Genomic DNA, 21862 nt, shown 5'->3' with positions numbered 1-21862 from the left:
AGTGTGATGAAAATGTTCTAGAATTAGATAGATCACGGTGATGGGTATATAACTCTATGAATCTACTAACAATCACTGAATTGTACACTTTAAAGGGGTACATTTTATGACATTGTTTCAATAAAGCTGTTTTTAAAGGGTGATGAAATTAATGTTTACTGAGCATTACTGGTGTCAGCTATTGTGCTAGGCATCTCTCTTTTTTTTTTTTTGAGACTGAGTCTTGCTCTGTCGCCTAGGCTAGAGTGCAGTGGCACAATTTCGGCTCACTGCAACCTCTCTGCCTCCTGGGTTCAAGCAATTCTTGTGTCTCAGCCTTCCTGATAGTTGGCATTACAGGAGCCCGTCACCACGTCTGGCTAATTTGTGTGTATGTGTTTTTAGTGGAGATGGGGTTTCACCACGTTGGCCGGTCTGGGTATTGAACCCCTGACCTCAAGTGATCCACCTGCCTCAGCCTCCCAAAGTGCTGGGATTATAGGCGTGAGCTACCGCGCCCGGCTTGTGCTAAGCATCCTATACGCGCTTTTTCACTTACTCCCCATACAACCACTACCAACTTGGTTACTGACCTCATTTTCTAGATTTAAAAAAAAAAAGAGAGAGAAAAAAGAAAAAAAATCCAACCTGAGTAAACGTGCATGAACACAAAGTTAAGGGGGCAGAACGGCGATTCAAATTAAGGTGTAAGTAACTTTAAAGCTCACATTCTTTCATCACACCAGTATTTAAATGTACACAAGGTACAGAATTTGCAAGGAGTTCAAGAACCTCAAATTTTATAAACACAGTTTACTTTTAAGGATTGAACCCTTGTATTTCCCAGATTGAAGACTATATGGGTTTCTTCAAAACAGACAACAGAGATTAATTTAAAACAATTACTTTATTAAAAAATAGCAAATCTCACAAATATTTAATTTCTTATCACTGGCCATTGGAAAACACACCAGCGTGTGTACTGATTGTCTAACGTAAACTGAAGCTGGGCTTGCCACAAGACGCCTGTGCATCAACAGCTTGCGATCAACACTGGAACAAGTTTGGTGAGCTCAGGAAAGAGAAATCCCTCAGCCCTGTCAAGACCATTAGCACAATGCATTTCAAGTATAATCCCATAAGGCAACAATATGAAGCATAGCAGCACAATCTCTGCATCACATTTCCTGATGAAGCCTTCAACAAGGCCTAGGCCTCCAGTTATGGCGAATTACAGCGAGTCACATTTACTAAAAGCAGTAAGTGAAAACGATCATTGCACTTGCACTTTAATTACTTTAATTCCTTGTTGTGGAAGATGATTCTGCTACTGGATTTGGCTGGAAAAGTAAAGACTGCTGCTTCTCTTCAAATCACAAGAAAGCAAACTACATTTCATTTTAGCTAGCAGAAGTATTTGGAACATCTTGTGCATCTGCCAAATGGAGTTTTTGTCTGAATTAATCAGTTAAGAAGATTTTCATTCTATAAGGGGTACTTCTTTTACATTTCTGAAAATTACATTCAGGAGCAAAGAGAAAGCGGTATTTAAAAAAGAGATATGTTCAAAGGAAAAGCTCTTGTGTTGCTACTGAGACACTCAGATGTGGTAAGACAACTTTTAAATGTAGTAAATTATACTCTGTCTAGAATTTGAAGACTTTTTTTTTTTTAAATTTTAGAGATAAGGACTCACTTTGTTTCCCTGGCTGGAATGCAGTAGTACGATCATACTTCACTGTAGCCTTGAACTCCTGGGCTCAAGCAGTCCTCCCACCTCAGCCTCCCAAAGGCATGTGCCAACATACCTGGCTAATTTTTCTATTCTTTGTTAGAGATGGGGGAGGAGTCTCGCTATGTTGCCCAGGCTGGTCTTGAACTCCTGGCCTCAAGCAACCTTCCTGCCTCGGCCTCCCAAAGTGCTGGGATTACAGGTGTGAGCCACCACACCTGGCCCAGAGTTATTTTTAATGTGTCAATAATCATTTTCATAGTAAGGAACTGATTAGAGACAAACATGACAAGACACTAGATTAAAAAAATCTTTAGAGAAGACACCACTTTATCATCTTTGGGAGAACAATTCTGTTTAAAAGTCCAAAAATAAAATCATTACAGCTCTAAAATCTTTTCTATAATTCTCTTAATTGTTCCTCAAGAAGACTGGAAATAGGACGGGAATCTTGCATGAATTACTCATCCCTTCTTATAATCACTGTCTTTAATTTTTCTCACTGACCTATATTTATCCACCTGTTACTTATTTTTCAAGACCTAATTCAATGATATGAATACACTGAAGGCAACTAAATGCTTGCGGTACATGTATGGCAGAGGTTGCAAAAATGTACAGACATAAGCACTGCCATCAAAGACATTCTTGTCCAATTGGAAGGCTGCGATTTAACACATGTAAAAATCAACAGATAATAACATAAGGCAGAATGCTAGGTTAAGGTACAAATGAAATCCTTTATGGAAGTGGTCAGCTTGAATGTAACATGATAAGGAGAACAAGGAGATGAGAGTAACTCTAGGTAGGAGGTACAACCTGAACAAACGCATTATGATGAGAATGAACATGATGTGTTTCTTGGGCATCCAGAAAACCGGCCTGAGGGCAATGAAAAAGAATGAAAAATACAACAGCATGTACATACAGGTTGTGACCAAATTATTAAGAACCTTTAAAATAGTTGACATGGTTTAAAAAAAAAGGTAAAAAATAGAAATGGCAGGAAGAAAGTGATGTTTCAAGAATATTAATTTTGTAGCAATACCTAAAGTTTAGAGCAACACTGTCCAATAGAAATACAACGCAGGCTGGGCGTGGTGACTCACGCCTGGAATCCCAGCACTTTGGGAGGCTGAGGCAGGAGGACTGCTTGAGCCCAGGAGTTTGAGACCAATCTGGGCAACATAGCAAGACCCCGTTATCTAAAAACAAAAAAAAAATAGCTGGGCATAACGTACACCTGTAGTCCCAGCTACTCAGGAGGCTGAGGTGGGAGATCAACTGAGCCCAGGAAGTTGAGGCTGCAATGAGCCATGATCATGTCACTGCACTCCAGCCTGGGTGACAGAGCAAGGCCCTGTCTCAGAAATATATATATATATAATATTTTAAGAATTATTTCAACATGTAATCATAAAAATTGAGATATTTTATGTTCTTTTAAGGATATTAAGTCTTTGAAATGGCTTAGTGGCTACTATATTGAACAGTGCAACTCTAGATCTGGAACAGAAAATTGAAAAGGTATGGAATCAGGTGACAAGGTCCTGGATTAACATGTAGAGAGTGAAGGAAGAATAAAAGCAGAATTGATGATACTGATGATGCCTGACAACTGTAATAAAGAGATGGCAAACAGACTTCATATCCAGATCCAGGCTCAATGGCAGAGAATGCCATGTCTGATTAGCAATGTCTGCCATGGTCCTTGAAGGCATTTAAAAATATTCTTGGAGACTGAATTAACAGAGACAGCCGACAAAGAGGGAAATTAGGAGGGGAAAGTTTAAGTACTGAGAGAACACCTATTACAGGTGAGGAAACTATGGTTGCCAGATTTTGTTCAAGGTTACACGGCTGCCTACCAAGCATTCCAAAGCCTACACTCTTGTATTATATAGGGTATTATGCTGCTATGTTTGTGGTGGGTAAATTCCACCACAGGTTAAGTCACAGAAAGTGGTAAAACAAAACAAAACAAAAACTCTAAATGTTTAACAAAAACTCATAAAAAAGGGCCGGGCGTGGTGGCTAATGCCTGTAATCCCAACACTTTGGGAGGCCAAGGCGGGCAGACCACCTGAGTCGGGAGTTCAAGACCAGCCTGGCCAACATGGTGAAACCCCGTCTCTACTAAAAATACAAAAATTAGCTGGACGTGGTGGCAGGTACCTATAATCCCAGCTACTCAGGAGGCTGAGGCAGGAGAATTGCTTGAACCCCAGAGAAGGAGGTTGCAGTGAACGGAGATCATGCTACTGCTTCAGCCTGGGTGACAGGGCGAGACCCATCTCAAAACAAACAAACAAACAAACAAACAAAACCACACAAAAGGATAGGAAATACTTAAGTGTCATGGCAGAGAAAGAATATAAAGCATTGAAGGAATATAGTAAAAAGAACTTCTTGCAGGAAAAGCCCCTTGATTAACTCAAATCTTACCCCCTTCTTTAACTCTTTCTTGACAATAATATCTTACATTAATCTCTCCCCACAGTTTATGTAGCACCTTATTTTCTTCATCTGCAAAATGGGGGGCATAACACCACCCACTTCCAAGTAGGGCCAAATAAGATAATGCACATACCCCTTTATATAGTACTGGGAAAATAGTAAGTATTCATGAAGATTAGCTATTAATCGCCATTACAGGACTTGGATATACTTCCCGATTTCTTTTGCCCAGGATGGAAATGGCAGGATCCCTACTTACTGCAACCTCCACCTCCCAGGTTCAAGCAATTCTCCTGCCTCAGCCTCCCGAGTAGCTGGGATTACAGGCGTCCTCCACCACACCTGGCTGATTTTTGTATTTTTAGTAAAGAGAGGGGTTCACGATGTTGGCCAGGCTGGTCTTGAACTCCTGACCTCAAGTGATCCACCCGCCTCAGCCTCCCACAGTGCTGGGATTACAGGCATGAGCCACCATGCCAGGCCCCAATTTCTTAATTGTTGTTACTGCACAATTCAGCAGTTAATAACAGTATGAATATAATCTTATAGCAATAATAGTAATTTTTATATATATAGTTTGGAAATTTTCACATATGCATCATCACATGTAGCAATTACCCTGTATTACAGAGAACACTCTGAGGCGTTAAACAATTTGCCCAAGGTTACATGATCAAAATGTAGAACCAAACTTCAAAAATCAAATCTCTACAACCAGCATCCTTTCTATGTCAATAACTGGTTCAAAGGGGATGTCTTACTTCTCAAATTAAATTATTTTATAGGCAGGATCATTTCTCATTGTTCTTTTGTACCTTACCATTGTGCCTGTTATGTTCAAAAATACATTTTGAAAAGTTCTTAAAATAATTGCTCTAAATTGAAATGTCAAAACCTGAATATTCTACATGTGTCTTGGTGATCTCCTTTAAGCTAATCCTATAATACACTAAGTACATTTAATTGTGAAATGTCATTTCACAAGCTATGTAAGCATCCCTCGAAGCCTGCATTTTAATAATGTCTAGTTTTCAATTTTATGCACCTAAAATATCCTATGTGATGATATTAAGTATAGTATATTATCTCTGAATATCTCACTGCCAGTTAGCCTCAGAATCTAAGCTTCAAAATAATTTACATAGCAACTAACCTAATCCTCAGTTATCATGATAAAAAATAATTTGTCTTAAAAATTCAAGAACAGTACAAAGCAAAGCAGAACAAACCAGAAACAAAATTTCAGCATAGAAAACAACAAGAAAATTCCATTTGGAGCCCAAAGAGGGCAGGGAATGGTGTCTCACGCCTGTAATCCCAGCACTTTGGGAGGCTGAAGGGGGAAGATTGCTTGAGCCTGGGAGGTTGAGACTGTGGTGAGCCATGATTGTGGCACTGCACTCCAGCCTGGGCCACTGAGCAAGACCCTGTCTCCAAAAAAAAAAAAAAAAAAAGAAAAGAAAAAAGAGAAAGAAAAGAAAAGAAAACCAAAGAGGAAGAGTGACGGCCCTAGTGAATAATACTACGTTGTCTTTTTTCCACCATATCTAAATAACACATCTTTCTAAAACTTGATCGAGATTATTCACCAGAAATTGTTAAGTTGTAAACTTTTCACTGTTGATAGCAGACAAAGGATACATGGAAGAATTCAATTCTTCTAACTGTAAAACAAAGAAACAAATTTATTTTTAATTTTTATAAGATCAATATAAATAGTTGTTAACTATTTCTTTTTAAATAAATTATTTTTCATTTAAGCTTTCTTGTGCTGGCCACAGTGACCCGTGCTTATAATCCTGGCACTTTGGGACGCCAAGGCAGGAGAACTGCTTGAGCCCAGGAGCTCCAGACTAGCCTGGACAACATGGTAAGACCTTCTCTCTACAAAAAATAAAAAAATTAGACAGGCATGGTGACGCACACCTGAGGTCCAGCTACTTAGGAGGCTGAGGTGGGAGGATTGTTTGGGCCCAGGAGTTTAAGGCTGCAGTGAGCTCTGTTAGTGCCACTGCACTCCAGCCTGGGTGACAGAATGAGATGCTGTGTCAAAAAAAAAAAAAAAAAAAAAAAGCTTTCTATAAATGAAAAACCAAAGTACTAAAGAAAAAAACTTTCAAAAAAATTTCAGGCTAAAAAATTCCTTTTTGCAAAAATATTAAGTAGCATTAACATGTGTGAAACAAGAATATGAGGAGAGAGGCCAGGCATGCTCTTGCCTGTAATCCCAGCACTTTGGAAGGCTGAGGGGAGAGAACTGCTTGAGCCCAGGAGTTTAAGACCAGCCTAAGCAATAACAAGACCCTGTCTCTACAAAAAAATCAAAAGAATATGAGGACAGAATGAAACCAGATTATAAAAACTGGAGTTTTATAAGTATTCCTAAAACCAGGCATAATAACAATCATCTCTAATAAGTTTTTAAAAGAAAAAAAACTGCCATTTTAATGATCGAAATCTTTAAAACCATCATAGATTACAAAAAGATTTCACGTCACTCAATTTTCTATATGAGGTAGAATTCATCACCCGTTGTCTTAGTCTGTTTGGGCTGCTATAACAAACACCATAAACTGGTGGCTTATAAACAACAGAAATTTACCTGTCATAGTTCTACAGGTAGGAAAGTTCAAAATTAAGGAGTCAGCAGATCTGGTGTCTGGAGAGGGCATGAACCACTTCCTGTTCATGGAACAGGAGGGCTTTCTCCCCATGTCCTCACATGGTAGAAGGGGTAGGAGGTTTCTCTTGGGCCTCTTTTATAAGGACATTAATCACATTCTTGCCTGAATCACCTCCCAAAGGCCCCATCTCCTCCTACCATCACCTTCTAAGTTAAGATTTCAATATATGCTTTCTGGGGAGGACATAAACATTTAGACTACAGCATTTTTATCTTACAGAAGGAAACATTTGAATTACAAAAATGTTAACTAAATGGCTCAATGTTGTTCAGTTATAACCCAAATGCAAATGCTGAACTAAATGAAGCCTTTCTGGTTTCAAATTCAGTGTTCTTTTCACTATACCACTGTTATTCTCCTAAATGTATAGCAAGTTATACTTATTATCTGTTAAGAGGAAAAAAATGTAAAACATGAACTGGTAAAGCCAGACACCGTGGCTCACACTTGTAATCCCAGCACTTGGGGAGGCCAGGGTGGGCGGATCACTTGAGTCCAGGAGTTCAAGACCAGCCTGTACAACATGGTGAAACCCCATCTCTACTAAAAATACAAAAATTAGCTGGGCATGGTGGCATGTGCCCATAGTCCCAGCTACTTGGGGGTGCTGAGGCAGAAGGATCGCTCGAGTTCAAGAAGTTGAGGCTGCAGTGAGCCCAGATGGCGCCACTGCACTCCAGCCTGGGTGACAAAGTGAGACCCTGTCTCAAAAAAACAAACAAACCATGAACTGTAAATGGAAATACTTGCAAGACTGAGTAAGACAGACATGAAATAAAAAGATTATAGACTCGAAATAGTGAAAGTATTGGCATACAAGTTCCCTCACATTTACTTATTCCAAAGAGAGAAAAACAGTAGAAATTAACCCTTTTTGTCAATAGTTAATAGGGAATCTAAAACTAACGTGTGTTGAATTCAATTTTTGTTTATTTTTGTTCCAAAAAGGATTTAAAGAGGCAAATTTAATGAACATTTCTCAGTGTAACAATCATACTTTGTGTTATGTGCTAAACAGTGTACCCTCCAAAATTCATGTCTTAGTCCTCACCCCCAGTATCTCAGAATGTGAGTAGATTTGAAGACAGGGGTTTTAAAGAGGTAATTAAGTCACAATGAGGTCATTAGGGTGGGCCCTCATCCAATGTGACTGGCAGGAAAAGCAAAGTTGGACACTTGGCATAGAGGAAGAAGCCATGTGAACACGACGGCTACTACAAACTGAGAGGCCTCAGAAAAAAGCAACCCTGCCACCCTGAGCTCCAACTTTAGCCTCCGGAATTGTGAGAAAATAAATTTCTGTTGTTAAAGCCACCCAGTCTGTGGTACTTTGTTTTAGCAGCCCTGGCAAAGTAACACATATGGCAATGTACTCAATTAGCAGAAATAGCAAATGTCGTTCTGCCTTTAAAAACAAGTAACCGCCACCTGAGTAAATAACACAAAATGTATTAATCACATCAGGAAAGGTCTTTTTGACCACTATCTTCTATATCTTAAGATTTTATTATATCTGTACAGAAGCAAATATTTTGCTTTCAGATTTGCCAGCATCTGTATTCTTAGAATACATGCTTAGATGTAAATATGATAACTTCGTTGGAATAAATTTCTTGAAAAAAAAGAGTAAAGTTTTTACAACATGGATGAAACTTGAACATTAAGTAAAATAATCCATTTAGTCCACATACTGTATAATTCCAGTGATATGAAATGTCCACAATAGGCAAATCCATAAAGGCAGAAAGTAGATTAGGGGTTGCTAGGGGATGAGGAGAGAATTGAGAGGTCCAGGGTTTCTTTCTGGGGCGGTGAACATGTTCCGCCATTCAACAGCGATCTGCACAACACTGTGAATACGCTAACAACCACGTGATTGTATACATTAAAATAGTTCAAAAGGTACATTTTTTTGCAACAAAAATTTTTTTTTAAAGAACAAAGAAAAAGAATTACACTTACATCTGACAGAAGCCTATCCAGATTGGAGTCACTGGCTGTTTTTCTCTTATCCTCAGGAAGTTCCTCTAACTCCCCATAGAGCTCCAAATTCAAGCGAGCTAATTTCTCCTGCATTCCCCGAACATGTTCCATCTGTTCAATGGAACATTCATCTCCTTGGGAACATTCCAGAACATTAATAATGATTAGGACAGTTCAAACTAACAGCATTGAGTAAAAACACTTAAACTCTAGGTGCTCTAAAAGAAACAGGTTTTCTTTCTTCTGTAAATTAGATAATCATTAATATTTTCTGTGTTTAATAACAAATCAAATTTCTGACCAGGAAAACAATGACCCACTTAAGAAATGACCTTGGGTACTAAAGAAAATCATATGGGAAATATTTCAGGCCAGGCGTGGTGGCTCACGCCTGTAATCCCAGTACTTTGGGAGGTTGAAGCTGGTGGATCATGAGGTCAGGAGATCAACACCATCCTGGCCAACATGGTGAAACCTAGTCTCTACTAAAAATACAAAAATTAGCTGGGCATGGTGGTGTGCGCCTGTAGTCCCAGCTATTCGGGAGGCTAAGACAGGAGAATCGCTTGAACCCGGGAGACAGAGGTTGCAGTGAGCCAAGATCGTGCCACTGCACTCCACCCTGGCAATAGAGCGAGACTCTGTCTCAAAAAAAAAAAAAAAAAAAAAAAAAAAAAAAAAAAAAAAAAAAAGAGCATACAGGAAACGTTTCTTTTTAAAAAGCAAAATCAGGCTGGGCATGGTGGCTCATGCCTATAATCCCCACACTTTGGGAGGTTGAGGCAGTAGGACTGCTTGAGCCCAGGAGTTCAAGACCAGCCTGGCAACATGGCAAGACCCTACCCCTACAAAAAAATTTTTTAAAAATCACGCATTAACTAGGCATGGTGGTGCATGCCTCTGGTCCCAGCTACTCAGGATACTGAGGCAGGAGGATTGCTTGAGCCCAGCAGGTGAAGGTTGCAGTGAGCTGTGTTCAAGCCACTGTACTCAAGCCTAGGTGACAGAGCGAGACCTTGTCTCAAAAAAAAAAAAAAAAAGAAAAAGAAAAAAGAAAATCATCCCTTCAGAAAATATATTTTCTTCAACAGTAATATAATATGTAGAAGCAAAACAGCACCATCTCATCATGTCCAGTTTGACAACTACCATTTTAACTGAGTGACCCAACATTTTGTAATAATTTGAGTGAAATTCAGAGTTCTAGGCCCAAGTGGCTCATGCCTGTAATCCTAGCACTTGGGGAGGCCAAGGCTGATGGATCCCTTGAACCCAGGAGTTCTACATCAGCCTGGGCAACATGGTGAAACCTTGTCTCTACTAAAAATCAGCCAATTAGCCAGGTGTGGTGGCATGTGCCTGTAATCCCAGCTACTTGGGAGGTTGAGGTGGGAGGATCATATAAGCCTGGGGAGGTTGAGGCTGCAGTGAACCATGATCACACCACTGCACTCCACCCTGAGTAACAGAGCGAGACCCTGTCTCAAAAAAAAAAAAAAAAAAAAAAAAAAACAAAAAAGAGTTCTGGCTGGGCATGGTGGCTCACGCCTGTAATCTTAACACACTTTGAGAGGCCAAGGTGTGAGAACTGCTTGAGTCCAGGAGTTCAAGACCAATCTGTGAAACATGGTGAAACCTCATCTCTATAAAAAATACAAGGCCAGGCGCGGTGGCTCACGCCTGTAATCCCAGCACTTTGGGAGGCCGAGGCGGGTGGATCACGAGGTCAGGAGATCGAGACCATCCTGGCTAACATGGTGAAACCCCGTCTCCACTAAAAAATACAAAAAATTAGCCAGGTGTGGTGGCGGGCGCCTGTAGTCCCAGCTACTCGGGGGGCTGAGGCAGGAGAATGGCGAGAATCCGGGAGGCGGAGCTTGCAGTGAGCAGAGATCGCGCCACTGCACTCCAGCCTGGGCGAAAGAGCGAGACTCCGTCTCAAAAAAAAAAAAAAAAAAAAATTAGCTGGGTGTGGTGGTGTGTGCCTGCAGCACCAGCTACTTGGGAGGCTGAGGTGGGAGGATGGCTTGAGCTCAAGGAGGCCGAGGCTGCAGTGAGCTGTGATCATACCACTGCACTCCAGCCTGGGTGACAGAGACTCTATCTCAAAAAAAAAAAAAAAAAAAGTTCAATAACGACTTCAAATGTAAATCATTTTTTCAACCAATTATATATTCTTTCTTTAAGAAATATAAAAAAAAATTTATGAAGCATGAAAAATGGCATGAAGCATGAGCAACACTATGTAATATTTTTAATTGTACACACAGTTGTCAAGACAACTTAATTGCTAAAGAATAGGTCTTACATTACATATTGACCAAGAGTCCTCTGAAGTGACATTATCTGCCCAGAGCAAGTAATTTATATACATAACGTATTATCTTTTCATTCAGTTTAAGTACAGACTCTGCAATCCCTTGATAGTAGAATTTTTTCAAAAAAAAAAAAAACCTTTCTGTTTTTCCTAAAGGTACTATACAGGTAAAATATACCTCAGCTAAAGTTGAAGTACATATCCTGAATAAATATGAATTAATGTAAATTATGCTAGTTTCCTCTAGCCAGCTTTATAACATCTTCATAAATGGACTATACGACATTATGTTAAGGACTACTAATGTTGAAGCTAGTTATGGCTCTCTCAAAATCGTCCTTTCTTCACAGTAAAATATGTCATATTTCCTCTATTTTAGTCATGTTTTTCAACATTAGTAACCTGGAAGGTCAAGTGGAAGAAACAGAAATATCTCAAGATATGTGTTTGTGTGTATGTATGTACGTTTGTGTGTATGTATGTAAATGTACAGTAAAAATATAAAGAGGTAGAAATCATATGGGAAAAGACGAGAGTCAGAGGACGGATCTAGGTGACCTACCATGAGAACAACAGAAGCTTCAGAGGCTAAAAAGGAAGAGATGGAAGAAAAATAATAAACAATAGAAAATATGTTACGTGAGATGAAAGATGAGTCAGCAGATATGAAGGGCTCACTGATTCCCAGGCAGATTGATGAGAAAAGACACAGTCCTAAGCATATCCTGGAAAATGCCTAACCTTTAAAGATAAAAGAAAAACATCTTTTAATCATCGAGACAGAAAAATATAAATTACCTGCTAAGAAAGACTCTGACTGGCAATGGAATTCTCATCTGCAACACTTATTATGAAGAGTAATCAGTAGGATAACAGACAAAGACAAGAAAGGACTTCAATCCAAAAACACAAAGGCAACATAGAGTAGGGGAGGAAAGGTGCTGGGAAAAAGCAAAGACGTGGAAGTGGTCCAAAGATTACATCTCAAGGGTAGGAGGGAAGAAGGGAAGAGAGGGGAAGTGAAAATACTCTGAAGATACCACCTTACTGGGATGGGCTAAAGCAAGGAGGTAGGGGTACAATAAAGTATTTTTGTGAAATAATCTGCTTTTAATATCGTCTTTTCAAATATTAGCATAACCAAGACTGGAAACCCAGCAACTATTGAAAGAAAAGATACAGACATGTTTGAGAATGCAAAAAGTAAAAACTTTTACAAGGTTAAATATACCATAAACAAAGTGCAGAGACACAACAAATTTGGTAAACAAAAATAAATACATAATAGAGGTCAGAGGGTTAGTATCTAAAACACAAAGGGCTCTTTACAAGTGACAACAACAAAAGGATAAATAACCAAGTAGAAAACTGACAAAAGGTCCTGAAAAGGACCTATCAAACAATCTACCAAACACACACGGATCTTCAAACTCAATTGTAATAAAAGACATCTCACTTTACACCAAGAGACTGGCAAAAATTAAAAGACGAATAATACCTACTGCTTGGCGGGAATTCAAGGAAAAGCATTTTTTCATAAATTGTTTATGGAACCTAGAAATGCAGTATTGTTCTTTTTGCAAAGCAATCTGCATACTTCTATTAAAGTTAAAATTACATATAAGCTTTGACCCAGCAATCCCACTCATGAGAATCAATCCCAAAAGAATAGAGGCACCAGCCTAAAGATCTATGTAAAAAGATGTTGACTACGCCATTGTGTTTGGTGGCTCAAAATGAGAAACAAAGTAATGCCTCTCAATAGGGACATGGTTGAATAAACTAGAGTATATTCACAACTTGGAATATTATGTTGCCATTAAAAAAGAATGAACTAGAGCCATCCTAGGTGCATTAGAGAGATTTCCATCAGATATTCTTTAGTGCAGGAAAGCAAGATACAGAATATCTTATATACCATTTGTATTAAATAATGAAAATAAAAATATGAAAAGATATATACCTGGATTGTTAACAAATGGGTGGGATGAGGGGAAGTGGAAGTAGCAGAAGGGTAAGAGGGAATGGGAAAGTCAAGTAACAAAAAACATGGGGGAGGGAAAGAATACTTTAAAAAATCAATATGTATGTGGACATTTATGCATTTGTATAAGATTATGCATCTTCTAAAAAACTGGGGAAGTTAAAATTTTTTTAAAAGATTATGCATATTATTGAAATTGCTTTTTAAAATACTGAGAAATAGGCCAGGCGCGGTGGCTCACGCCTGCAATCCCAGCACCTTGGGAGGCCGAGGCGGGCAGATCACAAGGTCAGGAGATGGAGACCCATCCTGGCTAACACGGTGAAACTCCGTCTCTAGTAAAAATACAAAAAATTAGCTGGCCGTGGCACATGGCTGTAGTCTCAGCTACTGGGGAGGTTAAGGCAGGAGAATCACTTGAACCCGAGAGGTGGAGGTTGCAGTGAGCCGAGATCGTGCCATGGAACTCTAGCCTGGGCGACAGAGCCAGACTCTGTCTCAAAAAAAAAAAAAAATTGGGAAATAATCTTATCATTAGAAAAAGCTTACAAATAAGTTCCAGACTGCACATGAAAAATCTGACTATCTTTTCTGAACTCTGTGACTACGAAAAAATACCTATTCAGAATTTTTAATGGGACAGTCAGTTAACTATTCTTTATATCCTCATGAAAAAACAAGAAAACTGGATTCTTTTAATTCCTAACTTTAAATCAGGAATCCCAGGCAAGAAACAAGTTTAAGCTTAAGAGGGTAAGGGAAAATGATCTTGATACTTTCAAAATGAAGACACTAAGTCTAAAATATTTTAACTGACCAAGACTGTCCCTCTTATTTGTTAAACTTGCAAGATACTTATTCCATAACGGCAATCCTACTTCAACATTTCAACTAACCCTCCCTCTTAAAAAAAAACTTTTTCCCAGAAGTTTTAGAAGGCAAATTATATTCTAAGACAAAATCTAGGATGATTGCCTTTATGCCTGTGGGCTCTTTTTTTCTTAAAAGAAACTGGCACTTTGAAAAGAAGAGTAAAATACACACAGAAAACAGGATGCAAACATCTTAGAGAAAAAAATAGTACAGAAACATCTATTGCTTACCAAATGCTTGAAGTTTTCCAGAGTGGAAATCATTCAAAAGACTGAGCAGCCCTCTCTCCATCTCCTGAACATCTGAGACATCAGTGAGGAAGGAGTGCTGGATCGGAGTTGACTGAGCGCCTTTGCCCTCTCCGCCCTGAGGTTTGGTCTTTTCTTTCATCACTCTGTAAAGACGATGCAATTAACTTTAATTCTATCTTTTTAGGCTATTCTAGATTAAGCTTTTGCTTAATTTTTTAGTGAAGTAAATGGAATTTCCCTTAAAAGCAAGAAATCAAATAGAGTCAATATTAAATAAAACCAGAAACTCCAAGCCAGAAACCAAAAGAAAAAAAAGGTTGTGAAAAACCTCAAACAAATGTATAAAATATAACTACGAAGGCATATAAAAAGTTTGATTAATACATTTATATAATATGCTAATTCTTTGGACTGCAGAAAAGAAAACTTGTAAGTCTGTATTATCCTATGCTTTACATTTCATTTCTCAGTAAAACATATTACACCTTTCCCTTCTAAACTTTATTTGTTCCTTGAACTCTCAGTAGTTCTACAAATGGTTATGGAGTCCCTACTCTGTAGCCAACATTATCCACAAATGCCCAGTCTAAAGAGAAGGGAAGATATTTAAATTCATAATCACCATGTAATGGAATACTAAAAACTTGTTATCATCCTTGACTCCTCTAACTTCCTAAGGCTCCTACATGCAGTCATGAAGTCCTATGAATTATACCCACAAAATATCTGATCTCTCCAGTTCTCTTTCTCCCATGCCACCATCCCATCTCTTAACCAAATAGCTTCCCAACCAGTCTCCCTATCTCTGTGTGTGATCCCTGATCTCCCTTCTCTCCCCACCGGGCAGCCAAGTCCATTTCCAAAAAGTAAAATCAGATCATATAATTTGCTTAATTAAAAATGCTTCAGTAGGCCGGGCACGGTGGCTCGTGCCTATAATTCCAACACTTTGGGAGGCCCAGGCAGGAGGATCACCTGAGGTCAAGAGTTCAAGACCAACCTGGCCAACATGGCAAAACCCTGTCTCTACTAAAAATACAAAAATTAGCCTGGTGTGGTGGTGCACACCTGTAGTCCCAGCTACTGGGAGGCTGAGGCAGGAGAATCCTTTGAACCCAGGAGGTGGAGGTTGCAGTGAGTTGAGATTGTACCACTGCACTCCAGCCTCGGTGACAGAGCGAGACTCCGTGTCAAAAAAAAAAATAGCTTCAGTAGCTTTGCATTGCCTGCTGAATATAATCTAATATCCCTAAGAAACCCTATCCTCATCTATGCTCTAGCCACTGAATCTCTTTCGTTTCCTAGAAATCCATTATCTTATCTTCTTACGTGCTAATCCTCTGCCTACATTAGCATCCTTCCACTTACTGCCATCTTTGGCATGCTACCTCCCACACATCTTCAAGTCTCAGTTTAAATGCTATTTCCTCAGGAAGGCCTTTTTGGAACCCCTAGCCTAAACTAGTCCTTATTACACATGTCTGGCATATACCAGGCTCTCAAATAGTTGAGTGATGATGTTATGCACACTGCAATATAGGAAGAGAGAGAAGCAGTTTGTTCAGCGTGGGGCCAACCAGAGAAGGCTTCCTAAAAGTGATAAGTGAGCAAAGACTTAAAGAACAAGTAGGGGCTAAATTGGCAAAATGGGAGAAAGAGTAATTTATCTTTATAACCCAATGCACACTACAAATCCCGACACGGAAGTATATTCAGTACTCAATTTTAACATAATGTTGAATGAAGACATCTTCAACACAGCTGTCCTCACCACAATATGATAAATAGGGTACATATATGCCCAGGGAAGGTAGGTGAGGGGGGATACAAGAAAGAGACTATAATATGAAAGAGGTTTAGAATACATACATTGTTGACAGTAGGTCAATAACAGTTCTTCCCAAAGCAAGGGCTGCATTTTATGTATTATATACATTATGGAATACCTTGTTACTCAAAGTACTGCCCATGACCCATAGAATCAATCTCACTTGTGAGCTTCTTAGAAATGCTCATCTGAAGCCCCCCATCCCACACTACTGCGGAATTTGTATTCTAAAACAATCCCCGAGAGATCTATATTCACATTTAAAATCTGAGATAAACTATTACAGAGTATAAGGTTTCAGCATGACAAATGTATTTTTTTCCTCTCAAATTTGGAAGTTTTCTCTAAGTAAACTTTCACATCAGTTCATCATTTAATAACCCTCTCAGAAAACAAACACAAAAGATAAAACAAAAACCTGTTTATTCCTGCTTCAATGTTATGTCACACTCTCACTTTATGTTAACATAATTCAACAATAAAGCAAGCACACAGTGAAATAATACTATGTGCAAAGCCCCACTGTAAGTTCTGTCAGGCACACAATGATGATCCAGAGAGTCCTGGCCCTCAGAAGCCTACATCTACAAGAGGGTATGGAAATAAAACCACCAATAAAAATGACAATGATACAAATAAACTGCTTTTAAGAATATAGAGAAAGGAGTGATTACTTTTAAAATCTCTTGGTTTTCTTTTTCCACCAACTGTAAACTTATTCAAAATCTGACCCTAACTAAACTCCTCCATGACAAAAACCCCATTCTGATAATTTATTCGAAGGAAATCCTCAAAACTGCTGTTTATCATTTGGTACTCGTTGGAATACTTCTTCCAAATCTTCTCTTGTCTTTGGCTATGTCCCTTCTGTTTCGACAAAGAGAGATCATCATCAAGGCAGTAATCTCATCTTTTATTAGGTGTAAACCCAGCGGCTACAGAATGCAACAGGCATTTCCTTAGCTAACTTGCCAGGGTGAGATTGGATGTGAGAGTAAATTCATTTAATAATTAGAAAGAAGATTGACATTATACAACACTTTTTTTCCTCTAAAGCTATAATCTTCCCTTCCAAATATCTAATACTATAAAATACTCACATATATGTAACAGTAACATATAACATAGTTAAACTTGTCACTTGTTTCCTTTAAATATCCTGAATGCAAATGATGTTCACCAAATATTAATAATGATTATTTCTAGGTGGTAGAATTTTCCCATTTTGAATTTCTTCTTTGAATTTTTCCTGTGTTTGAATTTTTATAAAAAACACAGATTATTTATACAAAAACAATGACATCATTATTTTTTAGAAATAAAAACTGCAAGCTGGGTGTGGTGGCACACCACACAGTCACAGCCCCTCAGAAGACTGAGACAGGAGGATCCCTTGAGCCCAGAGGTTCAAGGCCGGCCTGGGCAACACAGCGAGACCCCATATTTAAAAAAATATATATATATATGTGTGTGTAAAATAAAATAAATTAAGAAAACTACCAAGGCACAAACACTCAGCTTAGAGAAAAAAGAGAGAAAGAAAGAAAGAGAACAAAAAACTCTGCTGACTTTCTTTCACTTTTTCACTTTTCCCATTTCTGACTAGCTCATCAACACGGTCAAAAAGTTTTCTTGTTTTGTATATTTTAATATGAGACAAAGTAAGGGCCTTCAAACCAGTAATTCATTTTGCATTTTCTAGTATCTATACACTGTAACTTTCATAAATTTTTCTTCTAAATCACGCATAATGGGTGCCTCAACTGTTTTAAAAGTCAAGCCAAGACTAAAAAAGTGTTTAAGAAGAAGTTGAGTCAGGATTTACTTTAATGGCATTTTACTGTGAACATGTAAAATAAAAGAATTCACCTTTTTAACTTTGGTCGCTGTGAAGTTGACTGTGATGCAGGATTTGAAAACCCTGTGCTTTTACTCACTGGAATGGCATTTTTTTTGGCATTGACAACCTGAGTACAGTGGGCACTAAAAGACTTAGGACTCCTCCTCTTCACTTTCCGCTCTTCCATTGTTTTAAGTTCCTTATTGCACCACGGCCAGCTTCTTAAGACCTAAATAAGGAAATACAGCAATTATATATGTATGCTATAATATGCAAACATGAAAGAAATTCAAAGACCGATTTCACAGGTCAAAAGAGGATCAAGAATTCCAGAGGGCATAAGAGAAAGTTAGAAAATGAGTCTCTTAAGTTTAATGTACTCTACTATGTACCCATAAGCCCCTAGCAAAATTGTCTGGTAGACAGTTTTTTTTTGTTTTGTTTTGTTTTGTTTTGTTTTGTTTTGTTTTACCATTTTCTTTCTTTATTCATCCTACAAATATTTACTGATTCTCTTCCACAAGCCAGACACTATTGTGGGTACTGGAGAGACGGCACTGAACAAGGTGTTTGCCCTCAAGAAGCCTACATTTTACAAGGGGAACAATATATAAACAATAAACAAATGATCCACATAATATTCCCAGCCTGATTCAAGCTTCAGGTGGCCTTTAGGTCTTTCTTCCAAAATGTATGCTTAAGAAGAACCAAGTAGATTCAAACAACAGATGTATAATTGTCATAGGGATTTTACTAGCATTTTAAAAATCAACTAGAAGCCTTACTTCAACTACTAAACAGAAACTCAGTTTCTAGCTAGGGCTAATGATTCTAGCTTGGTGATAAGTGAAGTTCTAGAAAATCAAACTTGTTCATTGCCTATTTTGAATATACTTTCTCTAACCGTTTCCAAACAAACGTGAATTTTATGATATATATTTAGTTTTGCCCATATCAAAAAAGTTAACAATGTGAAGCTACAGATGGCCCTTCCATGGGGAATACGTGTAAGGCCTCCTAGTTATCCCTACACAATCCCCTTACTTTATCTATTAATCCGCTCTATTTTCTAACATCCATCTATGTAAAAATACCCTTCCGGCCGGGCTCACGCCTGTAATCCCAGCACTTTGGAAGGCCAAGGCGGGCGGATCACGAGGTCAGGAGATCGAGACCATCCTGGCTAACATGGTGAAACCCCGTCTCTACTAAAAATACAAAAAATTAGCCGGGAGTGGTGGCGGGCGCCTGTAGTCCCAGCTACTCAGGAGGCCGAGGCAGGACAATGGCGTGAACCCGGGAGGCGGAGCTTGCCCTGAGCCGAGATGGTGCCACTGCGACAGAGCGAGACTCCGTCTCAAAAACAAAACAAAACAAAACAAAACCCTTCCATACTTTATTTGTGCATAGTGTTAAATTTTTCTTAACTTCATTATTTCATGTATCATAAGATGAATTTATATGGCTATCTACCTCATCAGGTTGTAAATTGCCTTCTAGAAACATTAGGCCGTTTTTGGCATGTTGTGTTTAATTTAGGCATGCCATGACCATCCAAAAAGATTCAAACCCATTGCTGTCGCTTAAAATAATTATTTGATAAATTCAATAAATTTTTCTTTTTCCTTTTGCCTGGACTTAGTGCCACTGGCACTGGAATTTAAACCACTGAGCTTAAAGTGGCTGACGCTAGACAATTACAACTGGAGCTACAATACTGCCAAAGAAGAGGCTTTCTGGGAAAGGCTCCAATGCCCAGTCTCTAATCCCAGATACCACTGGGTGTCAATCCACTTAAACCTTGGCTAACAATTTTTCTTTTAAGAAGCATTTTTGGTAACAGAACAATAATTCTGGTGTTGTTTCAACATGCAACACAAATTAAATGAAAGTTTGAAAGATGACTGAATAGAGACGATTAGTTCTCTGAAGAGGCAAGGATCTGTAAAACTGTATGATACGCATAAACACGCTGGCCTGAAATTTAACGATGCTAATACACACTTGGTGGTACAAGAAAAAAAAATCTAGGAAGTAAAGCAATGCAAATAAACCAGTGGTGGTCTAAACCACAATATTCTGCGGAGCCAGCACTCACGATTTCCTCGTTTTTGGAAAATTACATCTGTCACAAGAGCACTGAAACCCTTCCTGTATATCAAACAGCAAAGAATGTTTTAGAGAAGGCATAATAAGTAAACTGCTCATAGTGACTTATTCACACAGTGGTTTTAAGTGCCAGGTCTTGCCTCCAAGCAGTACCACTGGGCATCCCTCTTGACATCACCTCATTCCCCTTCCCCAATCTACCGAAGCGATGACCCTTCACCGCCCAGTACCCAGCAGTGACCCGAGTGGTGGGAAGGGCCTAAAGGGGCAGGTTGCGGAGGTTCCTTTGCTTCCACTACATACCTGAAGAAGAAGGGTATTGGGGCCCCCTTCCGCAACCCGCAAAGACCCGACAGCCTCAGAAGCCACCGCCGCAGCCACAAGTAGAGCACCGGTCACATCCCGGGACCCGCTCCTCCGCAGCTCCGTTTGTTTACGGAAGTGACGTAAGAGGCACAGCCTCCATGCCCCAAGCGGAAGCCCCGCCTTTTCCTGCTCCCCCAGTGTCGCTCTTGGCTCCGCCCTCGGCATTTTATTGCTTCCCCTGTCCTGCCTTTAGCTGTAACTCCGGCGGGCGTGTTGGGTGTGTCGTTTTAGGCTCTGTGACCCAGGAGCAAGACGCAATAAGCGGGTGCAGTGGGGGTAGAAACGGGAAATGCAGTACCCTTTCCGGAAGCTACTCCGCCCCTCGGTGAGTGTTAGATCCCCCCCGAACTACAATTCCCAGAATGCTGTTCGAGCATGCCCGAAGGCGGAACCAGAGTGTAGCCATGCAACTGTTCTTTGGTTGTTTCCGATTGGTTGCCCGGACTTCTCGCGGCTAAACTAACTTTGGCTCCAAGGTGGCGTGAAGAGTGTGACTCTGTTCAGCGACCATGATGTCGAGCCCCTAATTGAGAGTCTGTTACCACTATTAATAGCTACTCTGTTCGGGCCCTACACATAACGGTGTATCTAAACCTCTCTACAATTTTATGGGTAGGTGTTATACTCTCTGTTTTACAAATGGGGAATTTGAGGCTCAGAAAGGCTAATTGATGCAGGTGTCTCTCTGTCGTCAAAGATAGTTCTACTTCCACTATACTTAAAGCCTCTGGAGAAGGAATTGCAGGCTGAGAGAAAGAGATCTATCTTAAATGGGGGAAGAAATGCACGTTTCATTGCCTGGTCTGGGTAGCCTTCCCGGTGTGGGAGTGGGAGGTGGGAAGGTTTTAGATTCACAGGTCCTTAGATTGAAGGGACTCTGGAGGAACACCACATAGCACCCCCCGCATTAGCTAATGGGGAAACCATATCTGGAGATTGTATCCATGCCAGAAAAGGCAGAGCAAAGACAACCCCAGTCTCTTGGCTTCTAGGATAGGATGTTCTTCCGCCACCCGCCATTTAAAAAAAAAAAACAAAAAACTATTGAAATGTTTAAAAAAAAAAGCACAGAATAAACAACGCACCCACTGTCCAGAACGAACAGATTTATGAATGAAAGAAATGGAGCATTACAGATAAAGAAGGTATTCCCTATTCTCAGTCCCATTCTACTACCACCCTCAGAGAGGCAACCAGGATCATGAATTTGATATGTATCTTGCCAATCTAGGTTTCTATATTTAAACTATTACTATGTATTATAAACAATATGTAGAATGGTTTGGGGCATTTGAAGTTTTACATGAATGCTATTATATTTTGTGTATTGATCTGCAACTTGATTTTTTCACCAAATTCTATGTTTTTGAGAGCTATCCACATTGATAAATATAGCTAGACTTTATCAAATAGATTTGTCACAAATTATTTGGGAATTCCCATAGTGATGGATGTTTAG

General features: G+C 39.3%; 1 protein-coding gene across 2 annotated transcripts; it reads right to left on the bottom strand.

Annotated features, from left to right (window-relative positions):
- Window positions 1–867: 867 nt before the first annotated feature.
- CCDC28A (coiled-coil domain containing 28A) lies at window positions 868–20767 on the bottom strand. Of its 2 annotated transcripts, none has more exons than XM_004044751.5 (6): window positions 20341–20767; window positions 17958–18157; window positions 14240–14403; window positions 8815–8969; window positions 5810–5832; window positions 868–1434 (listed from the first exon to the last, which is right to left on the bottom strand). In XM_004044751.5, exons 1-6 carry the CDS (start codon window positions 20566–20568, stop codon window positions 1380–1382), a joined length of 825 nt encoding a protein of 274 aa, XP_004044799.4. In that variant the 5' UTR covers window positions 20569–20767; the 3' UTR covers window positions 868–1379. The 2 variants fall into 2 exon arrangements, with proteins under 2 accessions (XP_004044799.4, XP_055247192.1); XM_055391217.2 differs by having other exon boundaries at window positions 868–2593; window positions 5758–5832; window positions 20341–20578.
- Window positions 20768–21862: the final 1095 nt, after the last annotated feature.

The sequence above is a fragment of the Gorilla gorilla genome, chromosome 5, assembly GCF_029281585.2.
Source record: "Gorilla gorilla gorilla isolate KB3781 chromosome 5, NHGRI_mGorGor1-v2.1_pri, whole genome shotgun sequence".
Classification (NCBI taxonomy): domain Eukaryota; kingdom Metazoa; phylum Chordata; class Mammalia; order Primates; family Hominidae; genus Gorilla; species Gorilla gorilla.
Note: the sequence above shows the minus strand (reverse complement) of the source record. Positions and strands in the feature narration are given on the sequence as shown.